Here is a 24,914-nt window from a genome sequence, read left to right as displayed (position 1 = left end):
AAATAGCAGGGATAAAAACCAATCATTGGAAAATAAAAAAATTGCAGGGATAAAACAAGTCATTGGAAAATTAAAAAATAGCAGGGATAAAACTAATCATTGGAAAATAAAAAATAGGAAGGATAAAACAAGTGATTGGAAAATAAAAAATTAGCAGTGATAAAACAAATCATTGGAAAATAAAAAAATAGCAGGGATAAAACAAATCATTGGAAAATAAAAAAATAGCAGGGTAAAACAAATCATTGGAAAACAAAAAAATAGCCGGGATAAAACAAATCATTGGAAAATAAAAAATTAGCAGGGATAAAACAAATCATTGGAAAATAAAAAAAAATAGCAGGGATAAAACAAATCATTGGAAAATAAAAAATTAGCAGGGATAAAACAAATCTTGGAAAATAAAAAATAGCAGGGATAAAGCAAATCATTGGAAAATAAAAAATAGCAGGGATAAAACAAATCATTGGAAAATAAAAAATAGCAGGGATAAAGCAAATCATTGGAAAATAAAAAATAGCAGGGATAAAACAAATCATTGGAAAATAAAAAATAGCAGGGATAAAACAAATCATTGGAAAATAAAAAATAGCAGGGATAAAGCAAATCATTGGAAAATAAAAAATAGCAGGGATAAAGCAAATCATTGGAAAATAAAAAATAGCAGGGATAAAACAAATCATTGGAAAATAAAAAATAGCAGGAATAAAACAAATCATTGGAAAATAAAAAATAGCAGGGATAAAGTAAATCATTGGAAGATAAAAAATAGCAGGGATAAAACAAATCATTGGAAAATAAAAAATAGCAGGGATAAAGCAAATCATTGGAAAATAAAAAATAGCAGGGATAAAACAAATCATTGGAAAATAAAAAATAGCAGGGATAAAACAAATCATTGGAAAATAAAAAAAAAGCAGAGATAAAACAAATCATTGGAAAATAAAAAAAAAGCAGAGATAAAACAAATCATTGGAAAATAAATAATAGCAGGGATAAAACAAATCATTGGAAAATAAAAAATAGCAGGGATAAAACAAATCATTGGAAAATAAAAAAAAGCAGAGATAAAACAAATCATTGGAAAATAAAAAAAAAGCAGAGATAAAACAAATCATTGGAAAATAAAAAAAATAGCAGGGATAAAACAAATCATTGGAAAATAAAAAATAGCAGAGATAAAACAAATCATTGGAAAATAAAAAAAAGCAGAGATAAAACAAATCATTGGAAAATAAAAAAAATAGCAGGGATAAAACAAATCATTGGAAAATAAAAAATAGCAGGGATAAAGCAAATCATTGGAAAATAAAAAATAGCAGGGATAAAACAAATCATTGGAAAATAAAAAAATAGCAGGGATAAAACAAATCATTGGAAAAGAAAAAATAGCAGGGATAAAGCAAAACATTGGAAAATAAAAAATAGCAGGGATAAAACAAATCATTGGAAAATAAAAAAAAAAAGCAGAGATAAAACAAATCATTGGAAAATAAAAAATAGCAGGGATAAAGCAAATCATTGGAAAATAAAAAATAGCAGGGATAAAACAAATCATTGGAAAATAAAAAATAGCAGGGATAAAGCAAATCATTGGAAAATAAAAAATAGCAGGGATAAAACAAATCATTGGAAAATAAAAAATAGCAGGGATAAAACAAATCATTGGAAAATAAAAAATAGCAGGGATAAAACAAATCATTGGAAAATAAAAAATAGCAGGGATAAAGCAAATCATTGGAAAATAAAAAATAGCAGGGATAAAACAAATCATTGGGAAATAAAAAATAGCAGGAATAAAACAAATCATTGGAAAATAAAAAATAGCAGGGATAAAGTAAATCATTGGAAGATAAAAAATAGCAGGGATAAAACAAATCATTGGAAAATAAAAAAATAGCAGGGATAAAGCAAATCATTGGAAAATAAAAAATAGCAGGGATAAAACAAATCATTGGAAAATAAAAAATAGCAGGGATAAAACAAATCATTGGAAAATAAAAAAAAAGCAGAGATAAAACAAATCATTGGAAAATAAAAAAAAAAGCAGAGATAAAACAAATCATTGGAAAATAAAAAATAGCAGGGATAAAACAAATCATTGGAAAATAAAAAATAGCAGGGATAAAACAAATCATTGGAAAATAAAAAAAAGCAGAGATAAAACAAATCATTGGAAAATAAAAAAAAAGCAGAGATAAAACAAATCATTGGAAAATAAAAAAAATAGCAGGGATAAAACAAATCATTGGAAAATAAAAAAAAGCAGAGATAAAACAAATCATTGGAAAATAAAAAAAAGCAGAGATAAAACAAATCATTGGAAAATAAAAAAAATAGCAGGGATAAAGCAAATCATTGGAAAATAAAAAAAAGCAGTGATAAAACAAATTATTGGAAAATAAAAAATAGCAGAGATAAAACAAATCATTGGAAAATAAAAAAATAGCAGGGATAAAGCAAATCATTGGAAAATAAAAAATAGCAGGGATAAAACAAATCATTGGAAAATAAAAAATAGCAGAGATAAAACAAATCATTGGAAAATAAAAAAATAGCAGGGATAAAGCAAATCATTGTAAAATAAAAATAAAGCAGAGATAAAACAAATCATTGGAAAATAAAAAAAATAGCAGAGATAAAACAAATCATTGGAAAATAAAAAATAGCAGGGATAAAGCAAATCATTGGAAAATAAAAAATAGCAGGGATAAAGCAGATCATTGGAAAATAAAAAATAGCAGGGATAGAACAAATCATTGGAAAATAAAAAATAGCAGGGATAAAACAAATCATTGGAAAATAAAAAATAGCAGGGATAAAACAAATCATTGGAAAATAAAAAATAGCAGGGATAAAGCAAATCATTGGAAAATAAAAAATAGCAGGGATAAAACAAATCATTGGAAAATAAAAAATAGCAGGGATAAAACAAATCATTGGAAAATAAAAAATAGCAGGGATAAAGCAAATCATTGGAAAATAAAAAATAGCAGGGATAAAACAAATCATTGGAAAATAAAAAAATAGCAGGGATAAAACAAATCATTGGAAAAGAAAAAATAGCAGGGATAAATCAAATCATTGGAAAATAAAAAATAGCAGGGATAAAACAAATCATTGGAAAATAAAAAAAAAGCAGAGATAAAACAAATCATTGGAAAATAAAAAAATAGCAGGGATAAAGCAAATCATTGGAAAATAAAAAATAGCAGGGATAAAACAAATCATTGGAAAATAAAAAATAGCAGGGATAAAGCAAATCATTGGAAAATAAAAAATAGCAGGGATAAAACAAATCATTGGAAAATAAAAAATAGCAGGGATAAAACAAATCATTGGAAAATAAAAAATAGCAGGGATAAAGCAAATCATTGGAAAATAAAAAATAGCAGGGATAAAACAAATCATTTGAAAATAAAAAAATAGCAGGGATAAAACAAATCATTGGAAAACAAAAAAATAGCCGGGATAAAACAAATCATTGGAAAATAAAAAATTAGCAGGGATAAAACAAAACATTGGAACATAAAAAATAGCAGGGATAAAACAAATCATTTGAAAATAAAAAAAATAGCAGGGATAAAACAAATCATTGGAAAATAAAAAATAGCAGGAATAAAACAAATCATTGGAAAATAAAAAATAGCAGGGATAAAACAAATCATTGGAAAATAAAAAATAGCAGGGATAAAACAAATCATTGGAAAATAAAAAATAGCAGGGATAAAGCAAATCATTGGAAAATAAAAAATAGCAGGGATAAAACAAATCATTGGAAAATAAAAAATAGCAAGGATAGAACAAATCATTGGAAAATAAAAAATAGCAGGGATAAAGCAAATCATTGGAAAATAAAAAATAGCAGGGATAAAACAAATCATTGGAAAATAAAAAAATAGCAGGGATAAAACAAATCATTGGAAAAGAAAAAATAGCAGGGATAAAGCAAAACATTGGAAAATAAAAAATAGCAGGGATAAAACAAATCATTGGAAAATAAAAAAAAAGCAGAGATAAAACAAATCATTGGAAAATAAAAAATAGCAGGGATAAAGCAAATCATTGGAAAATAAAAAATAGCAGGGATAAAACAAATCATTGGAAAATAAAAAATAGCAGGGATAAAGCAAATCATTGGAAAATAAAAAATAGCAGGGATAAAAAAAATCATTGGAAAATAAAAAATAGCAGGGATAAAACAAATCATTGGAAAATAAAAAATAGCAGGGATAAAGCAAATCATTGGAAAATAAAAAATAGCAGGGATAAAACAAATCATTGGAAAATAAAAAATAGCAGGGATAAAACAAATCATTGGAAAATAAAAAATAGCAGGAATAAAACAAATCATTGGAAAATAAAAAATAGCAGGGATAAAGTAAATCATTGGAAGATAAAAAATAGCAGGGATAAAACAAATCATTGGAAAATAAAAAATAGCAGGGATAAAGCAAATCATTGGAAAATAAAAAATAGCAGGGATAAAACAAATCATTGGAAAATAAAAAAAAAGCAGAGATAAAACAAATCATTGGAAAATAAAAAAAAAGCAGAGATAAAACAAATCATTGGAAAATAAAAAATAGCAGGGATAAAACAAATCATTGGAAAATAAAAAATAGCAGGGATAAAACAAATCATTGGAAAATAAAAAAAAGCAGAGATAAAACAAATCATTGGAAAATAAAAAAAAAGCAGAGATAAAACAAATCATTGGAAAATAAAAAAAATAGCAGGGATAAAACAAATCATTGGAAAATAAAAAAAAGCAGAGATAAAACAAATCATTGGAAAATAAAAAAAAGCAGAGATAAAACAAATCATTGGAAAATAAAAAAAAAGCAGAGATAAAACAAATCATTGGAAAATAAAAAAAAAAGCAGAGATAAAACAAATCATTGGAAAATAAAAAATAGCAGGGATAAAAAAAATCATTGGAAAATAAAAAAATAGCAGGAGTAAAACAAATCATTGGAAAATAAAAAAATAGCAGGGATAAAAACCAATCATTGGAAAATAAAAAAATTGCAGGGATAAAACAAGTCATTGGAAAATTAAAAAATAGCAGGGATAAAACTAATCATTGGAAAATAAAAAATAGCAAGGATAAAACAAGTCATTGGAAAATTAAAAATTAGAAGTGATAAAACAAATCATTGGAAAATAAAAAAATAGCAGGGATAAAACAAATCATTGGAAAATAAAAAAATAGCAGGGTAAAACAAATCATTGGAAAACAAAAAAATAGCCGGGATAAAACAAATCATTGGAAAATAAAAAAATTAGCAGGGATAAAACAAATCATTGGAAAATAAAAAATTAGCAGGGATAAAACAAATCATTGGAAAATAAAAAATAGCCGGGATAAAACAAATCATTGGAAAATAATAAATAGCAGGGATAAAACAAATCATTGGAAAATAATAAATAGCAGGGATAAAACAAATCATTGGAAAAAAAAAATAGCAGGGATAAAACAAATCATTGGAAAATAAAAAATAGCATGGATAAAACAAATCATTGGAAAATAAAAAATAGCAGGGATAAAACAAATCATTGGAAAATAATAAATAGCAGGGATAAAACAAATCATTGGAAAATAAAAAATAACAGGGATAAAACAAATCAGTGGAAAATAAAAAATAGCAGGATAAAAGAAATCATTAGAAAATAAAAAAATAGCTGGGATAAAACAAATCATTGGAAAATAAAAAATAGCAGGGATAAAACAAATCATTGGAAAATAAAAAATAGCAGGGATAAAACAAATCATTGGAAAATAAAAATAGCAGGGATAAAACAAATCATTGGAAAATAAAAAAATTAGCAGTGATAAAACAAATCATTGGAAAATAAAAATAGCAGGGATAAAACAAATCATTGGAAAATAAAAATAGCAGGGATAAAACAAATCATTGGAAAATAAAAAATAGCAGGGATAAAACAAATCATTGGAAAATAAAAAATAGCAGGGATAAAACAAATCATTGGAAAATAAAAAATAGCAGGGATAAAACAAATCATTGGATAATAAAAAATAGCAGGGATAAAACAAATCATTGGAAAATAAAAATAGCAGGGATAAAACAAATCATTGGAAAATAAAAAATAGCAGGGATAAAACAAATCATTGGAAAATAAAAATAGCAGGGATAAAACAAATCATTGGAAAATAAAAAATAGCAGGGATAAAACAAATCATTGGAAAATAAAAATAGCAGGGATAAAACAAATCATTGGAAAATAAAAAAAAATAGCAGGGATAAAACAAATCATTGGAAAATAAAAAATAGCAGGGATAAAACAAATCATTGGAAAATAAAAAATAGCAGGGATAAAACAAATCATTGGATAATAAAAAATAGCAAGGATAAAACAAATCATTGGAAAATAAAAATAGCAGGGATAAAACAAATCATTGGAAAATAAAAAATAGCAGGGATAAAACAAATCATTGGATAATAAAAAATAGCAGGGATAAAACAAATCATTGGGAAATAAAAATAGCAGGGATAAAACAAATCATTGGAAAATAAAAAATAGCAGGGATAAAACAAATCATTGGAAAATAAAAAAAAATAGCAGGGATAAAACAAATCATTGGAAAATAAAAAATAGCAGGGATAAAACAAATCATTGGAAAATAAAAAATAGCTGGGATAAAACAAATCATTGGATAATAAAAAATAGCAGGGATAAAACAAATCATTGGAAAATAAAAAAATAGCAGGGATAAAACAAATCATTGGAAAATAAAAAAAATAGCAGGGATAAAACAAATCATTGGAAAATAAAAAAAATAGCAGGGATAAAACAAATCATTGGAAAATAAAAAATTAGCAGGGATAAAACAAGTCATTGGAAAATAAAAAAAATAGCAGGGATAAAACAAATCATTGGAAAATAAAAAAATAGCAGGGATAAAACAAATCATTGGAAAATAAAAAATTAGCAGGGATAAAACAAGTGATTAGAAAATGAAAAAAAAATAGCAGGGATAAAACGAATCATTGGGAAATAAAAAAATAGCAGGGATAAAACAAATCATTGGGAAATAAAAAAAATAGCGGGGATAAAACAAATCATTGGAAAATAAAAAAAATAGCAGGGATAAAACCAATCATTGGAAAATAAAAAAATAGCAGGGATAAAACAAATCATTGGAAAATAAAAAATAGCAGGGATAAAACAAGTCATTGGAAAATAAAAAAATAGCAGGGATAAAACAAATCATTGGAAAATAAAAAATAGCAGGGATAAAACAAATCATTGGAAAATAAAAAAATTGCAGGTATAAAACAAGTCATTGGAAAATAAAAAAAATAGCAGGGATAAAACAAATCATTGGAAAATAAAAAAATTGCAGGTATAAAACAAGTCATTGGAAAATAAAAAAAATAGCAGGGATAAAACAAATCATTGGAAAATAAAAAATTAGCAGGGATAAAACAAATCATTGGAAAATAAAAAAAAATAGCAGCGATAAAACAAATCATTGGAAAATAAAAAAAAAAGCAGGAATAAAACAAATCATTGGAAAATAAAAAATAGCAGGGATAAAACAAACATTGGAAAATAAAAAATAGCAGGGATAAAACAAATCATTGGAAAATAAAAATAGCAGGGATAAAACAAATCATGGGAAAATAAAAATAGCAGGGATAAAACTAATCATTTGAAAATAAAAAATAGCAGGGATAAAACAAATCATTGGAAAATAAAAAATAGCAGGGATAAAACAAATCATTGGAAAATAAAAAATAGCAGTGATAAAACAAATCATTGGAAAATAAAAAAATAGCAGGGATAAAACAAATCATTGGAAAATAAAAAAATAGCAGGGATAAAACAAATCATTGGAAAATAAAAAAATTAGCAGGGATAAAACAAATCATTGGAAAATAAAAAAATAGCAGGGATAAAACAAATCATTGGAAAATAAAAAATTAGCAGGGATAAAACAAGTCATTAGAAAATGAAAAAAATAGCAGGGATAAAACGAATCATTGGAAAATAAAAAATAGCAGGGATAAAACAAATCATTGGGAAATAAAAAAAATAGCAGGGATAAAACAAATCATTGGGAAATAAAAAAATAGCAGGGATAAAACAAATCATTGGGAAATAAAAAAAATAGCAGGGATAAAACAAATCATTGGAAAATAAAAAAATAGCAGGGATAAAACAAATCATTGGGAAATAAAAAAATAGCAGGGATAAAACAAATCATTGGGAAATAAAAAAATAGCAGGGATAAAACAAATCATTGGGAAATAAAAAAATAGCAGGGATAAAACAAATCATTGGAAAATAAAAAAATAGCAGGGATAAAACAAATCATTGGGAAATAAAAAATAGCAGGGATAAAACAAATCATTGGGAAATAAAAAAAATAGCAGGGATAAAACAAATCATTGGAAAATAAAAAAATAGCAGGGATAAAACGAATCATTGGAAAATAAAAAAATAGCAGGGATAAAACGAATCATTGCAAAATAAAAAAATAGCAGGGATAAAACAAATCATTGGAAAATAAAAAATTAGCAGGGATAAAACAAATCATTGGAAAATAAAAAAATAGCAGGGATAAAACAAATCATTGGAAAATAAAAAAATAGCAGGGATAAAACAAATCATTGGAAAATAAAAAAATAGCAGGGATAAAACAAATCATTGGAAAATAAAAAATTAGCCCGTTCGAGACAAACTTAATGTTGGTGAAAGAAACATCATCCATGAGCAACTTGTTTCAATTGAAAAAATAATATTCCCGCCTTTACATAGCAGGGATAAAACAAATCATTGGAAAATAAAAAACTAGAATTCATGAAACAGTTTGTCAAAGCTCTCGATAAAACTGGACAATCTTTTCGGTACATTTCATCTGCATTATCTGGATTAAGTACTGAGAAACTAAAGGCTAGTATGTTCGATACTCCTCAAATAAGAGAATTGACAAAAGATTCTTATTTTGCACATTCAATGAACAAAATTGAATTGACTAGCCGGTTGAGTTTTGTTGAGGTAGTTGGAAAATTTCCTGGAAATTACAAAGCTGAAACTTACAAGATATTGTCGAAAAGCTCTTAAATAACTTCCAGGCTCTGGAATAAACGTGAGCATAAAAGTGTGCATTTTTCAGAGCCATTTAAAAAGATTTTCTGACAATCTTGGCAATTTCAGTGACAAGCAGGGGCAAAGGTTTCACCAAGATATCAAAGTACTTGGAGAATTATTAATTTATATTCAGTCCTCGAAAATCGGCAGTACTTCTCCACCATAATCGCTTCGCACGGATTAAAGAAGCTTTGAAAGATGAGACTGGCCACAGACCACGAAACGGTCACTATTACCTTTTTTTTGTGCAATTTAGACTTCGAGAAATGTTCCGGCGCTTCTCTAGCATCCAACCACTTTGCCGAACGTTGCCAGTTATCATATCTCATCACACATCACAATATACTCGAGAAATATTTTTTCATTTTTGTTGCGTAGAAGGAGCATAGAAGACATCTCAAAACGTCGATTTTTTTGATTATCGTTATCGAGGCACCCATTTATTCAACTTTTTTGACTTCCCTATTTATTTTCAATGGGTAACGAGTATTGAGTGGTTAGCCTCACGTCCAACAGCAACTTCTCATGTGGTTTTGCGAGGATCAGCTTCAATTAAGGCTTTCAAATGTTCGAGGTCAACCGCAGTCTGCTGGCCGCGACCGTCTTCATCTTCAGGGCTCTCGTCACCATTAGAAAATTTCTTGAACCACCGTTGTGCCACACGTTCGTTAGTGGTTCCTGGGTGAAACGCATAATTGATAGAACGAGTTGTCTCCGCGGATATTCGGCCTAGTTTTAACTGGAACAAGAAAATTGTGCAGATTTGAATTTTGTCCATGTCGCCGAAAAGCCTGCAAAAAATGAATGAAGAGATTAAGAACGGTAACGAAAAACGCGCTTCACAATGATATATAACAGGGCTATATATATCAATGAATTAACTCAGAAATCATATATAAATGTAACATATGAGAGAAAACGATACTGTTTTTGCATCGACCTGATCAATGAAAAGATGCTGCATTAAAGTATTAAGTGTTCTAATACAGTTATAATACATACCCTTTTTCCTGAGAAAAAGAACACTTTTGTTTTTAATGTTATTATAAATAATAATACTCAAATTTTGAAAAAAAAAAAAAAAGTGTGTTACAAATAAAACCTAATTTGTTGATGCAATAGTATCAGATTATTTTCATACATCAAATAAATATACTGTTGAGAATAAGTTATAACAATTTAAAAATCGAAGGAGAAATGTGAAATTTATTTGTAAATAAAAAAAAAAATCATTTAATTGCTGCAATATATTATCTACATTATCCGCATGCATGGTATTGATGTTTCAAATACCATAAGAATCGGCCGAATGATAGTAATGAATGAAAGCAAGAATAGATGTGACAGATGATACGGAAAATGATACAAAATCATAAGTGCGATCAGTAATGTGTGTACATTACTGATCGCACTTATGATTTTGTATCATCTTCCATATCACACACACACACACGCACACATATATATTCGTTCAGCCTCAAGAGACACTCGAACCCCTGTAAGGATAACTGCGCATGTAATTGTGAGGCAAGAGTTGCGCAATCTCTACCCACACCTATCCTGAATGGGCGCTGCTTAGTTCCCGTGACAAGGAGAAGTCCAGGATGACTGGAAACAATGCCGATATATATATATATATATATATATATATATATATATATATATATTTAGCCAGTAGAGTTTAGTTTCCTAGAAGTACATCCAATGAAACAACATGTGTCTACCAAAGAGTGCTCAATGAATGAACAGAGCAGGTATATTAAATTCATTTATACAAACGTTGATGGCTACATATGTGCATACATGTTTCTGTAATCACCCGCGTTGGGGGATTACATTTTCAGGCCAAGAATGATCTTCGATAACTGATATTTCAAACAAAACCTTTTTCTTATTTCGTTTACAAAGTTAGAATGCAACATAGGTGGAGGTATGAGCAGGGAGAGGATAAGTGAGGTCTTTGAAGATAATAAACATCTTTTTTATTTCCCTTTTTTTTATTTTATATTCCATTTTTAAGTTTATCTATCCCATCTTATGGTTTTTACGGCATAAGGTACATTGAGAATTTAGTATTTTTGTCTCACGGTCAGTAAATTAAAAACATTCCTTAGTGCTATTGAGTACTAACGTGTGTCTTTCAATCCACACACACACACACTAGAAGCAAACATACGCTTATACCTATACTCAGGAGTGGATATACACTGTTCGTTGTATTTTACTCACACACGCACTGAAAACAGACAATAACTACACACAAATAAAATTAAAATAAATCAAATAAATAAATAAAAACATAAATAAAATAAAAAATAAACAAACAAATAAAAAATAAACATAAAACCCCGGAAGTTATCAACCTCATCATGCATACATATATATAAATACACGTATAAACACCCACACTTTGATACACCCGTGTATATATACACACATACACATACATAGATACATAATACTCACATAAAGTTATAATATGTTTATATCTATACTCACATACGCAGTTATATCAATGCACCGACCCTCAAGCACATACATCCATGCACACACCTGGATATCATATATTATGACTGTTATTATACAAAAACTAATAATATTAATCCCACTAACACTCCTAATAATAATAATTTCTATAATATTGATAATATTAATAACACCAACAATATCAATAATAATAACAATAATAAGACTGTCGATTTGGAACTTTAAAAACCTATGGACTGTAACCTGATACACGTCTCAATAATATATATATATATACACACACATATACATATATATACATGCATACATACATATACATACATACATATACGTATACATATACATGCACATGCATACCAGCATACACACAATATATACACACACAATCAGACTATCCGCAGGTGCAGACACACATCCCCATCCATACGTGTCCCCAAATCTCCACAGATACATACGAGACACATATGCATATAGATATCAATATAGACTCACGTATATACTTACACATACATACACGCACATGGACACACAGATACCCGCTCACTCACAACACATAAAAACACAGCAATACATGCACAAATACAAAAACCTTTCTTAATAATAAGGTGCCTTTTAACTTCCGTAGTGTGGTAACCCTTTTATATGAAACAGCGTATTATTATAGTTTACTCGGGCGTATATATACATACATAACATACATACATACATACATACATACATATATACCCAGACACCCATGGACATAATTTGTCATTCACTGATAACACATAAAATATCATTCACTGATAACACATAAAATATCATTCACTGATAACACATAAAATATTATTCACTGATAACACATAAAATATTATTCACTGATAACACATAAAATATTATTCACTGATAACACATAAAATATCATACACTGATAACACATAAAATATGATACACTGATAACACATAAAATATAATACACTGATAACACATAAAATATCATACACTGATAACACATAAAATATCATACACTAATAACACATAAAATATAATTCACTAATAACACATAAAATATTATTCACTGATAACACATAAAATATCATTCACTGATAACACAAAAAGTATTATTCACTGATAACACATAAAATATTATTCACTGATAACACATAAAATATCATACACTGATAACACATAAAATATCATACACTGATAACTGTTATAGCCAAAGTTAACATCGCTCTCAAGAGGCTAATTCCAACAACAGTAATGCTCACAGAACTCAATCATATCACATATGCAGCTGGCCTCTATATTGACAGAAAAATTAACCTTCGAACATTCAATCACAATCATCAAATAGGGCTCAGAGTCTCTAGACAAACACCTCACTGGAAGACCAAGCTGCAAAAACAACTGAACCTCTTCAGGAAAGAACTAAGCCAAATAAAACAGTTCCTTGCAAATACCTTGGTACAGGGTCGACTTAAGACCACCATCAAAAAACTCTGTACCAAATACCACCATGAGAAAATTGAGGGATTACATAATACAGCTAGGGAGTTGGAAGAAAAAATACCAGCACTTTCCCAGAGAATTAAAAACCAGGAGAACAAGATCAACTCCCAGATTCAAAATAGGCAGTTTAAAACAAACCAAAGGACTTTTTACAGGCAGCTGATAAGGGACACCATTACTGTAGATAGTCCACCTGCAGAAGAAGCCCTGGAAAACTACTGGAGACCTCTATTTGAAACAGAAGGCAAATATAATCAAGAGGCCCAGTGGATTGAAGATATTATTAGGCTCAATGAAACCAAGCCTCAGATGCCAGAACCAGTCATAACTCCTGGTATGATAACAAGAAAACTGGCACAATTATCCAACCACAAAGCACCTGGCATCGACAATGTCCAAAACTTTTGGCTGAAGCAATTGACTGCACTCCACCCCCACTACAGTGATTGCTTCAGCAGGATGCTAAGAGATCAAGAAGCAACACCACCCTGGCTGACAGAGGGGGACACCAGCCTCATACCCAAGACCAAGGAGACACAACGGCCAAATAAATACAGGCCAGTATGCTGCCTTACAACTACCTACAAGCTTTTCACTGGTCTGATAGCCGATGGTATATATGACCATTTATCTTCTGGGACCTATCTTGAAAAAGAGCAGACATGGTGCAGAAGAAAATGCCTCAGTACCAAAGACCAGCTATTAATCAAAAAGACCGTCCTAGAAGACTGTAGGAAGAGACACAAAAACCTGAGCATGGCATGGATTGATTACCAGAAGGCATTTGACAGTGTGCCACACTCATGGCTACTTCAGTGCCTTGAGTTATACAAAGTCCACCCGGTAATTAGACAAACAATGGCTGCTCACCTTCAGATGTGGGAAACTACAATATCATTAAATCACAATGGAGGAAAAACCATCATCCCTGAAGTAAAAATCAAAAGGGGAATATTCCAAGGTGATAGCTTATCTCCCTTACTCTTCTGTATGGCAATAGACCCACTAAGCAAGCTCCTGAATAAAAATCCGAGCACCTACAATTTGAGTCAGGGACGCCATCGAGATCCAAACAAGAGAATAAACCATCTGCTCTTCATGGATGATCTTAAGCTGTATGCTAGCTCTGACACCGATCTGCACCACCTTCTGCAGGTAGTACACACATTCTCCAGTGACATCGGAATGAAGTTTGGCCTGGATAAATGTGCCAAATGTACACTCAGAGTTGGGAAGAAGACCCACACAGAAAATATGCAGCTTAATGAAAACATCGACATCAGGGATCTAGAAGAGCATGAGCCTTACATTGAGGAAAATGAGAACATACAACATGCCAAGATGAGGGAGAAGATTAGTAAAGAATACGTACGCCGGGTGAGGAAAATATGCAAAACCCAGCTCACCAATAAAAATAAAATTACTGCCATAAACCAGCTTGCTATGCCAGTAATAACATACAGCTTTGGTATCATCGACTGGCCACAAAAATACATCAACCGGCTAGATGTAAAGACATGGAAGCTACTAACGCTTCATAAAATAATATACAGAAATCAGTGTCTACCAAGGCTGTATTTGTCCAGGGGAGAAGGAGGTCTGGGAATCTCAGAGATTAATCATCAACATAGGGCAACTATTGTGAGCACCGGTCAGTATCTGAGAAGCTCCCAGAATGACACCCTCTCAATAGTATATGAACATTAAGAGACAAGAGCCAGCAGAACAACATCAGTCACCCAGCTGGCCAAAGAATGGGAACAACATCAGCGTGCAAAGTATTTTCTGGGGGAACTCTCTCAGGAATACATAGATAAAGAAGGTTCTTTGGACTGGCTCAAAAGGGGATCCCTCCACCACGATCAGGAAAGGGTCATAATGGCTGCCCAAGACCAGGGATTGATGACCAATGCATTCAAGAAGATGGCAGGGATCAGTAATGACAATAAATGCAGGTTCTGCCATACAGAATTGGAAAGTGTTGGTCATCTGATATCAAGTGGCAAAGTTCTTCTAGGGGACGGCTACTATACAGCAACACATGATGGAGTATGCAAGTACCTCCACTGGACCATCTGTAAAAAATTAAACATCCAGTGTAGCAGCAAGTCCTGGGAACATCAACCTGAAAGAACAGTTGGAAATGACTTATATACCATACATTACAACCATGTAATCCTTACAGCCACCTACCTTGAAAATGCTGCTGTGAAACCTAACATAGTTATGTGGAATAAGTCAGAGAGAGTAGCAACCTTGAATGAAGTGAGTGTTCCTAATGATGGAGGTCTAAACAAAGCTGAAAGAGAGAAACGGACCAAATATCAAGGTCTCATGTATGATATGAAAAGAAACTGGAATCTTAGGGAGATATCAATCATACCAGTTATAATAGGTGCCACAGGGCTTATAAAGAAGAACCTGAAGTCCTACCTAACTAATATTCCTGGTGAACCAAGTGCAAAAGAGATTCAGACAATTGCACTTAAGGGAACATCGAGGATACTAAATAGAGCTCTCGGTTGGTTTCAATAAAAAAGCGGGGCAATGTTGGTAGCTGGTTTGGCTGCCCCATATCCAGTATTACAATCTTCAAAGGAAGAAAAAAATAAATAAATAAAAAAACAACACATAAAATGAAATTCACTGATAACACATAACATATCATACACTGATAACACATGAAATATCATTCACTGATAACAAATAAAATGTCATACACTGATAACACATAACATATCATACACTGAAAACACATAAAATGAAATTCACTGATAACACATAAAATGTCATACACTGATAACACATGAAATGTAATTCACCGATAATGACATTTTATGTGTTATCAGTGAATGATATTTTATGTGTTATTAGTGAATAATATTTTATGTGTTATCAGTGAATGATATTTTATGTGTTATCAGTGAATAATATTTTATGTGTTATTAGTGAATGATATTGTATGAGTTATCAGTGAATTATATTTTATGTGTTATCAGTGAATGATATTTTATGTGTTATTAGTGAATAATATTTTATGTGTTATCAGTGAATGATATTTTATGTGTTATCAGTGAATAATATTTTATGTGTTATCAGTGAATGATATTGTATGAGTTATCAGTGAATGATATTTTATGTGTTATTAGTGAATGATATTTTATGTGTTATTAGTGAAGAATATTTTATGTGTTATCAGTGAATGATATTTTATGTGTAATCAGTGAATGATATTTTATGTGTTATCAGTGAATGATATTTTATGTTTTCAGTGAATGACACTTTATGTGTTATTAGTGAATGACATTTTATGTGTTATCAGTGAATGATATTTTACGTGTTATCAGTGAATGATATTTTATGTGTTATCAGTGAATGACATTTTATATGTTATCAGTGAATGATATTTTATGTGTTATCAGTGAATGATATTTTATGTGTTATCAGTGAATAATATTTTATGTGTTATTAGTGAATAATATTTTATGTGTTATCAGTGAATAATATTTTATGTGTTATCAGTGAATGATATTTTATGTGTTATCAGTGAATAATATTTTATATGTTATCAGTGAATGATATTTTATATGTTATCAGTGAATGATATTTTATGTGTTATCAGTTAATAATATTTTATATGTTATCAGTGAATAATATTTTATATGTTATCAGTGAATGATATTTTATATGTTATCAGTGAATGATATTTTATGTGTTATCAGTGAATAATATTTTATGTGTTATTAGTGAATAATATTTTATGTGTTATCAGTGAATAATATTTTATGTGTTATCAGTGAATGATATTTTATGTGTTATCAGTGAATAATATTTTATATGTTATCAGTGAATGATATTTTATATGTTATCAGTGAATGATATTTTATGTGTTATCAGTGAATAATATTTTATATGTTATCAGTGAATAATATTTTATATGTTATCAGTGAATGATATTTTATATGTTATCAGTGAATGATATTTTATGTGTTATTAGTGAATGATATTTTATGTGTTATCAGTGAATAATATTTTATGTGTTATCAGTGAATTATATATTATGTGTTATCAGTGAATGATATTTTATATGTTATCAGTGAATGATATTTTATATGTTATCAGTGAATGATATTTTATATGTTATCAGTGAATGATATTTTATGTGTTATCAGTGAATAATATTTTATGTGTTATCAGTGAATTATATTTTATGTGTTATCAGTGAATGATATTTTATGTGTTATCAGTGAATAATATTTTATGTGTTATCAGTGAATAATATTTTATGTGTTATCAGTTAATTATATTTTATGTGTTATCAGTGAATGATATTTTATGTGTTATCCATGAATGATATTTTATGTGTTATCAGTGAATAATATTTTATGTGTTATCAGTGAATAATATTTGATGTGTTATCAGTGAATGATATTTTATGTGTTATTAGTGAATGATATTTTATGTGTTATCAGTGAATAATATTTTATGTGTTATCAGTGAATGATATTTTATGTGTTATCAGTGAATGATATTTTATGTGTTATCAGTGAATGATATTTTATGTGTTATCAGTGAATGATATTTTATGTGTTATTACTGAATAATATTTTATGTGTTATCAATGAATAATATTTTATGTGTTATCAGTGAATAATATTTTTTGTGTTATCAGTTAATAATATTTTATGTGTTATCAGTGAATGATATTTTATGTGTTATTGGTGAATAATATTTTATGTGTTATCAATGAATAATATTTTATGTGTTATCAGTGAATAATATTTTATGTGTTATCAATGAATAATATTTTATGTGTTATCAGTGAATAATATTTTATGTGTTATCAGTGAATAATATTTTATGTGTTATCAGTGAATGATATTTTATGTGTTATCAGTGAATAATATTTTATGTGTTATCAGTGAATGATATTTTATGTGTTATCAGTGAATAATATTTTATGTGTTATCAGTGAATAATATTTTATGTGTTATCAGTGAATAATATTTTATGTGTTATCAGTGAATAATATTTTATGTGTTATCAGTGAATAATATTTTATGTGTTATCAGTGAATGATATTTTATGTGTTATCAGTGAATAATATTTTATGTGTTATCAGTGAATAATATTTTATGTGTTATCAGTGAATAATATTTTATGTGTTATTAGTGAATAATATTTTATGTGTTATCAGTGTATGATATTTTATGTGTTATCAGTGAATAATATTTTATGTGTTATCAGTGAATAATATTTTATGTGTTATCAGTGAATAATATTTTATGTGTTATCAGTGAATAATATTTTATGTGTTATCAGTGTATGATATTTTATGTGTTATCAGTGAATAATATTTTATGTGTTATCAGTGAATAATATTTTATGTGTTATCAGTGAATGATATTTTATGTGTTTTCAGTGAATGATATTTCATGTGTTATCAGTGCATAAACCATACTTTATGCTGTCGCCGGAAAATGCTAATGTTTATAAAAATGCTAATGCTTATAAAAATGCTAATGTTTATAAAAATGCTACTTTTTATAAAAATGCTACTGTTTTTAAAAATGCTACCGTTTATAAAAATGCTAATGTTTATAAAAATGCTACTGTTTATAAAAATGCTAATGTTTATAAAAATGCTACTGTTTATAAAAATGCTAATATTTATAAAAATGCTAATGTATTCTGATGTTTCTAAAAAATGTTTATAAAGAAAAGAACAGTTATCCAAAACACCAGAAAGTTTATTTGAGAAAGAAAGACACAAAGGCGTAGTTTGTCCTGCTACACCTTAATTTCATCTGGAGTCACTTCGGACACTTAAGTATTTCTTTTTTAACTTTTCCATTCAAACACAACTGTTGTTATGTGGTATATAATATATATTATATATTATCCAAGCCATTTCTCAGAATAAAAATCTACTCTTATAGTCACTATGTGAGAATCATTAATGAGATTAACCCATTGAAGTTGATAATTTCTAAATAAAATTATTTCTGATATTATTCACAGGATACAGAGTTAGAACTTCCATCTAACGTTGACAAAGATGAGGTTTGTTTTTATTTCAGAAAAAGAAAACCCCTTTTTGTCTTTTCTGATATTTCTGAGATGAAATATTTCTATTATTTACATCTTTCAGTCTGCTTTCCTCATTTCAGATTTGTTTAAATTTCCTAAACATTTTGCAGTTGTACCTTCTGACCTTAGTGCCTTTTGATATGGTCGCTAACTTTTTGAGACTTTTTTAGCCTTTGTAATTTAGTGCTAATTGGTTTATCTAATCTGCTGAGATATAGTTCTTCTATTCAGCAACTCATCATTTGAAATTGCCATGAAGCATCTAAAGAGGGCAACAACTGAAACATTGTGAAAAATGGCAAAAAGTTTGAATTATTTGGCTTAGTGTTCTCACCTTTGTGATGTTTTTTACAACATTGTTGCCAATGTAAGGCTTAACCTTTTTCAGGTGCATCTTCTTGAACTCATGAATTTGAAATGTTAAAATTGGGTACTTATACAGAATTTCAAACTTTATTTAATCCATGAGAGGAAATTTCCTTGTTTCGTCAGCCATGACCAGATAGAAGTAATGTTTTTTACCCATGGCATAATAAATAAAGGCATTGAGTATCAATAAGTGACATTCTTTAGTAGGCTGAAAAATCAGTCCTCACCGCAAGCAAAAAGGTGGGCTCTCTCTATCGTGCTAGAAAGTTACTTACACCTGAAAGTAACCTGTACCTCTACAAAGCCACCATTCGCCCATGTATGGAGTACTGCTGTCACATTTGGGGTGGTGCATCTGCTACTAGTCTCTCACTCCTGGACAGGGTCCAAAAGAGAGTCGCCAACCTAATAGGTCCCGAACTGTCATCTAAACTTCAGCCCCTGTCCCACCGACATAATGTTGCATGCCTCTGCCTATTTTACAAGTAGTTTAATGATGGATGCTCTGATGGACTACAAGCCCTTGTACCCCTTCGACGAAAATACCCTGACAAGCAGCAAAGTCCCATCCCTACACAGCTGAAATCCCTAGATGTAAAAAGCCTTTTACTCTAATAGCTTCTTCCCTAGAACTGATAGACTTTGGAATTCTCTTCCAGTTTCCTGCTTCCCCAACTGTACTGACATGCAGAAGTTCAAGTGTAATGTAAACAGACATCTTGCTACTAAACTCCCTACATAGTACCCCTGAAACTTAGGTCCCTGATAGCAGCCCCCTGCATCAAAGTGGCAACGTGCCTTGTTTGGGGTGAAAGTGTAATAATAAAAAAAAAATATATATATATATATTGCCACCTTAACATGACTGATAAAAAGAGAACAATCTACCGCCATTAAATAAAGTTTCAGTTTAACCTTCCATATAATTTTTCGGCTCCAACAAAGATGTAACAAGTATGAAAAGATTTTTCTTAAGAAGATCGAAGATTACATTGGTCAAAATGTTTAGAAAAGAACAAGCAAATCCAAATGATTAATCCTGATTTAAAAAATTCCAAAACAAAAGTGAGCTCAACAGGCTAAAACATGTTAATAATGTTAACCGTTTGTCCCTTTTTATTTTCTTATGAAATGATTGATTCTTTTCCTCCTCTTTCTTCTCTTCCTGTTTTCCTTGTTTTGACTCATAAAATTTAAATAATTAAAGAAAAAAATTGTTTTTGTTATTATTTCAAACGTTCTCAATTAATATCCAAACAAAAAGAAATATTCAACTGAATCCGATTCAGTTGAATATTTCTTTTGGTTTGGATATTAAGTAATGGAAATTGAACTGTGATCAACTAATGGACAATTTTTAATTTCACTTTGTTTTTGTTGAGGATGAGGCATCCTACCAGATGTTACATATTCACTCCCAATTTCAAAGACTCTTGACTAATCTTTTTAGGATTCTAGCTCTTCCTTTAAATCAAATTTTGGATGGGTGGAAATTTTCCAAAGATTCAAACAAAGATGGGGTGTGACTTTTGTATTTTTGGATATACAAAAGATAGGGTGTGACTTTTGTATTTTTGGATATACAAAGGTTTGGTTCATTAATTATTTTAAGGAAGCACGATCAATAGTAAATAGTATTCGTGCTTTAAAAATAGAAATCACCAAAAAATGGCGTCAAATGACAAATAAAAATTTGCTCTATTACTAAAATGTAACAAGTTGATTATCATGAATTGCACTTCAAATTGCTGTTGTATTCACTTAATTCTATAGATCTGGCGCCTGAAACTACTTTGCAGACCTCCAAAGACTGTTTTAAGGAGATTTCACTCTAATGAAGAAGCGATATAATAAAATGGAACATATTTTGAGGTCAAAGCCAAATAATTCTACATAAAATTATTCTACATAAAATTGTTGTGCTTAAAACTTTTCTACATAAAATTGTTCTACATAAGATTATATACGACATAAAATTATTGTACAAAAAATTGTTCTATAACATGAAATTATTCGACATAAATTGTTCAGATAAAGTTATTATACATGAATTGTTCTACATAAAATTATTCTACTTAAATTTATTCTACATAAAATAATTCTACATAAAATTGTTCTCATAAAATTGTTCTATATAAGATTATTCTACATAAAATTATTCTACATAAGATTATTCTACATAAAATTATTCTACATAAGATTATTCTACATAAAATCATTCAACATAAAATTATTCTACATAAGATTATTCTACATAAGATTATTCTACATAAGATTATTCTACATAAAAATATTCTACATAAAATTATTCTACATAAAAATATTCTACATAAAAATATTCTACATAAAATTATTCTACATAAAATTATTCTACATAAAATTATTCTACATAAGATTATTCTACATAAAATTATTCTACATAACATTATTCTACATAACATTATTCTACATAAAATTATTCTACATAACATTATTCTACATAACATTATTCTACATAAAATTATTCTACATAAATTTATTCTACATAAAATTATTCTACTTAAATTTATTCTACATAAAATAATTCTACATAAAATTATTCTACATAACATTATTCTACATAAAATTATTCTACATAAAATTATTCTACATAAAATTATTCTACATAAAATAATTCTACATAACATTATTCTACATAAAATTATTCTACTTAAATTTATTCTACATAAAATAATTCTACATAAAATTATTCTACATAAAATTATTCTACTTAAATTTATTCTACATAAAATAATTCTACATAAAATTATTCTACATAACATTATTCTACATAACATTATTCTACATAACATTATTCTACATAACATTATTCTACATAAGATTATTCTACATAAGATTATTCTACATAAAATTATTCTACATAACATTATTCTACATAAAATTATTCTACATAAAATTATTCTACATAACATTATTCTACATAACATTATTCTACATAAGATTATTCTACATAAAATTATTCTACATAGGATTATTCTACATAAGATTATTCTACATAAAATTATTCTACATAAAATCATTCTACGTAAAATTATTCTACATAAAATTATTCAACATAAAATTGTTCTACATAAAATTATTCAACATAAAATTGTTCTACTTAAAAATATTCTACATAAAATTGTTCTACTTAAAATTATTCTACATAAATTGTTCTACTTAAAACTGTTCAACATAAAATTTTTCTACATAAAATATTCACATAAAATGTTCACATAAAATTGTTCTACATAAGATTATTCTACATTAAATTGTTCTACACAAAATTAATCTGCATAAAATTGTTCTACATAAAATTATTCTAACAAAAAATTGTTATACATAAAATTGTTCTACATATAACTGTTCTGATAAAATGTTCTACATAAAATTATTGGACATAATATTATTTTACATAACATTGTTCTCATAAAATTGTTTCACATAAAATTATTCTACATTAAAATGCCCTGCATATAATTATTCTATATTAAAATATGCTGCAAAATTTATTCTACATAAAATTGGTTTTCATAAATTTATTCTACATACAATTGTTTTTCATAAAATTATACTACATAAAATTGTTTTTTATAAATTTATTCTACATAAAATGTTCTACATAAAATTATTCTACATAAAATTATTCTACATAAAATTGTTTTTCATAAAATTATTCTACATAAAATTATTCTAAATAAAACTATTTTACATAAAATTATTCTACATAAGATTATTCTACATAAAATTATTCTACATAAAATTATGCTACATAAAATTATTCTACATAAAATTATTCTACATAAAATTATTCTACATAAAATTATTCTACATAAAATCATTCTACATAAAATCATTCTACATAAAATTATTCTACATAAAATTATTCTACATAAGATTATTCTACATAAGATTATTCTACATAAGATTATTCTACATAAGATTATTCTACATAAAATTATTCTACATAAAATTATTCTACATAAAATTATTCTACATAAGATTATTCCACATAAAATTATTCTACATAAAATTATTCTACATAAGATTATTCTACATAAGATTATTCTACATAAGATTATTCTACATAAAATTATTCTACATAAGATTATTCTACATAAAATTATTCTACATAAGATTATTCTACGTAAAATTATTCTACATAAAATTATTCTACATAAAATTATTCTACGTAAAATTATTTTACGTAAAATTATTCTACATAAAATTATTCAACATAAAATTGTTCTACTTAAAATTATTCTACATAAAATTGTTCTACTTAAAATTATTCTACATAAAATTGTTCTACTTAAAACTGTTCAACATAAAATTTTTCTACATAAAATATTCACATAAAGTTGTTCTACATAACATTATTCTACATTACATTGTTCTACACAAAAAAAAATCTGCATAAAATTGTTCTACATAAAATTATTCTACAAAAAATTGTTATACATAAAATTGTTCTACATATAACTGTTCTGATAAAATGTTCTACATAAAATTATTGGACATAATATTATTTTACATAACATTGTTCTCATAAAATTGTTTCACATAAAATTATTCTACATTAAAATGCCCTGCATATAATTATTCTATATTAAAATATGCTGCAAAATTTATTCTACATGAAATTATTTTACATAAAATTAGTCTACATAAAATTGTTCTACATAAAATTATTCTACATAAATTGGTTTTCATAATATTATTCTTCATAATATTATTCTACATAAAATTGTTTTTCATAAAATTATTCTACATAAAATTATTCATTAAAATTGTTCCAATAAAATTGTTCGACGAAAAAGTGTTCAACAAAAAGTATTCTACATAAAATTATTCTACATAAAATTGTGCAATTGTTCCACATAACATTATTCTACAAAAGATTATTCTACATAAAATTATTCAACATAAAATTATTCAACATGAAATTATTCTACATAAAGTTATTCAACATAAAGTTGTACAATTGTTCTACATAAAATTGTTCAATTGTTCTGCATAAAATTGTTCTACATAAATTGTTCAATTGTTCTACATAAAATTATTCTACATAAAATTGTTCTACATAAAATTGTTCAATTGTTCTGCATTAAATTATTTAACATAAAATTGTTCAATTGTTCTACATAAAATTATTCAACATAAAATTATTCTAGATAAAATTTTCAATTGTTTTGCATAAAATTATTCTACATAAAATTGTTCAATTGTTCTACATAAAATTATTCTACATAAAATTCTCAACAAAAAATTATTCAACATAAAAGTGTTCTATATAAAATTGTCCACATGACATTGGTCTCATAAATTTTTTTACATAA

The 24,914-nt window shown here is 27.7% G+C and overlaps 1 protein-coding gene across 17 annotated transcripts in view; it reads left to right on the top strand.

The window, feature by feature from the left end:
• The window catches only part of LOC145242419 (P2X purinoceptor 4-like), a 691,075-nt gene that overhangs the window by 639,506 nt on the left and 26,655 nt on the right, over window positions 1–24,914 (top strand). For 5 of the 17 annotated variants that reach the window (XM_080105456.1, XM_080105457.1, XM_080105468.1 and 2 more), the window contains one exon: window positions 19,120–19,161. The exons of the other annotated variants lie outside the window; for them this stretch is intronic. In XM_080105456.1, coding sequence (XP_079961582.1) covers window positions 19,120–19,161 — 42 coding nt within the window. The remainder of the gene's footprint in view (window positions 1–19,119; window positions 19,162–24,914) is intronic. 17 annotated transcript variants of the gene reach the window in all.

Source organism: Euprymna scolopes, chromosome 21, assembly GCF_053919585.1.
Source record: "Euprymna scolopes isolate OS-2025 chromosome 21, ASM5391958v1, whole genome shotgun sequence".
Lineage (NCBI taxonomy): Eukaryota > Metazoa > Mollusca > Cephalopoda > Sepiida > Sepiolidae > Euprymna > Euprymna scolopes.
The sequence above is the reverse complement of the archived record's forward strand: the minus strand, read 5'-3'. Positions and strand labels throughout refer to the sequence as shown.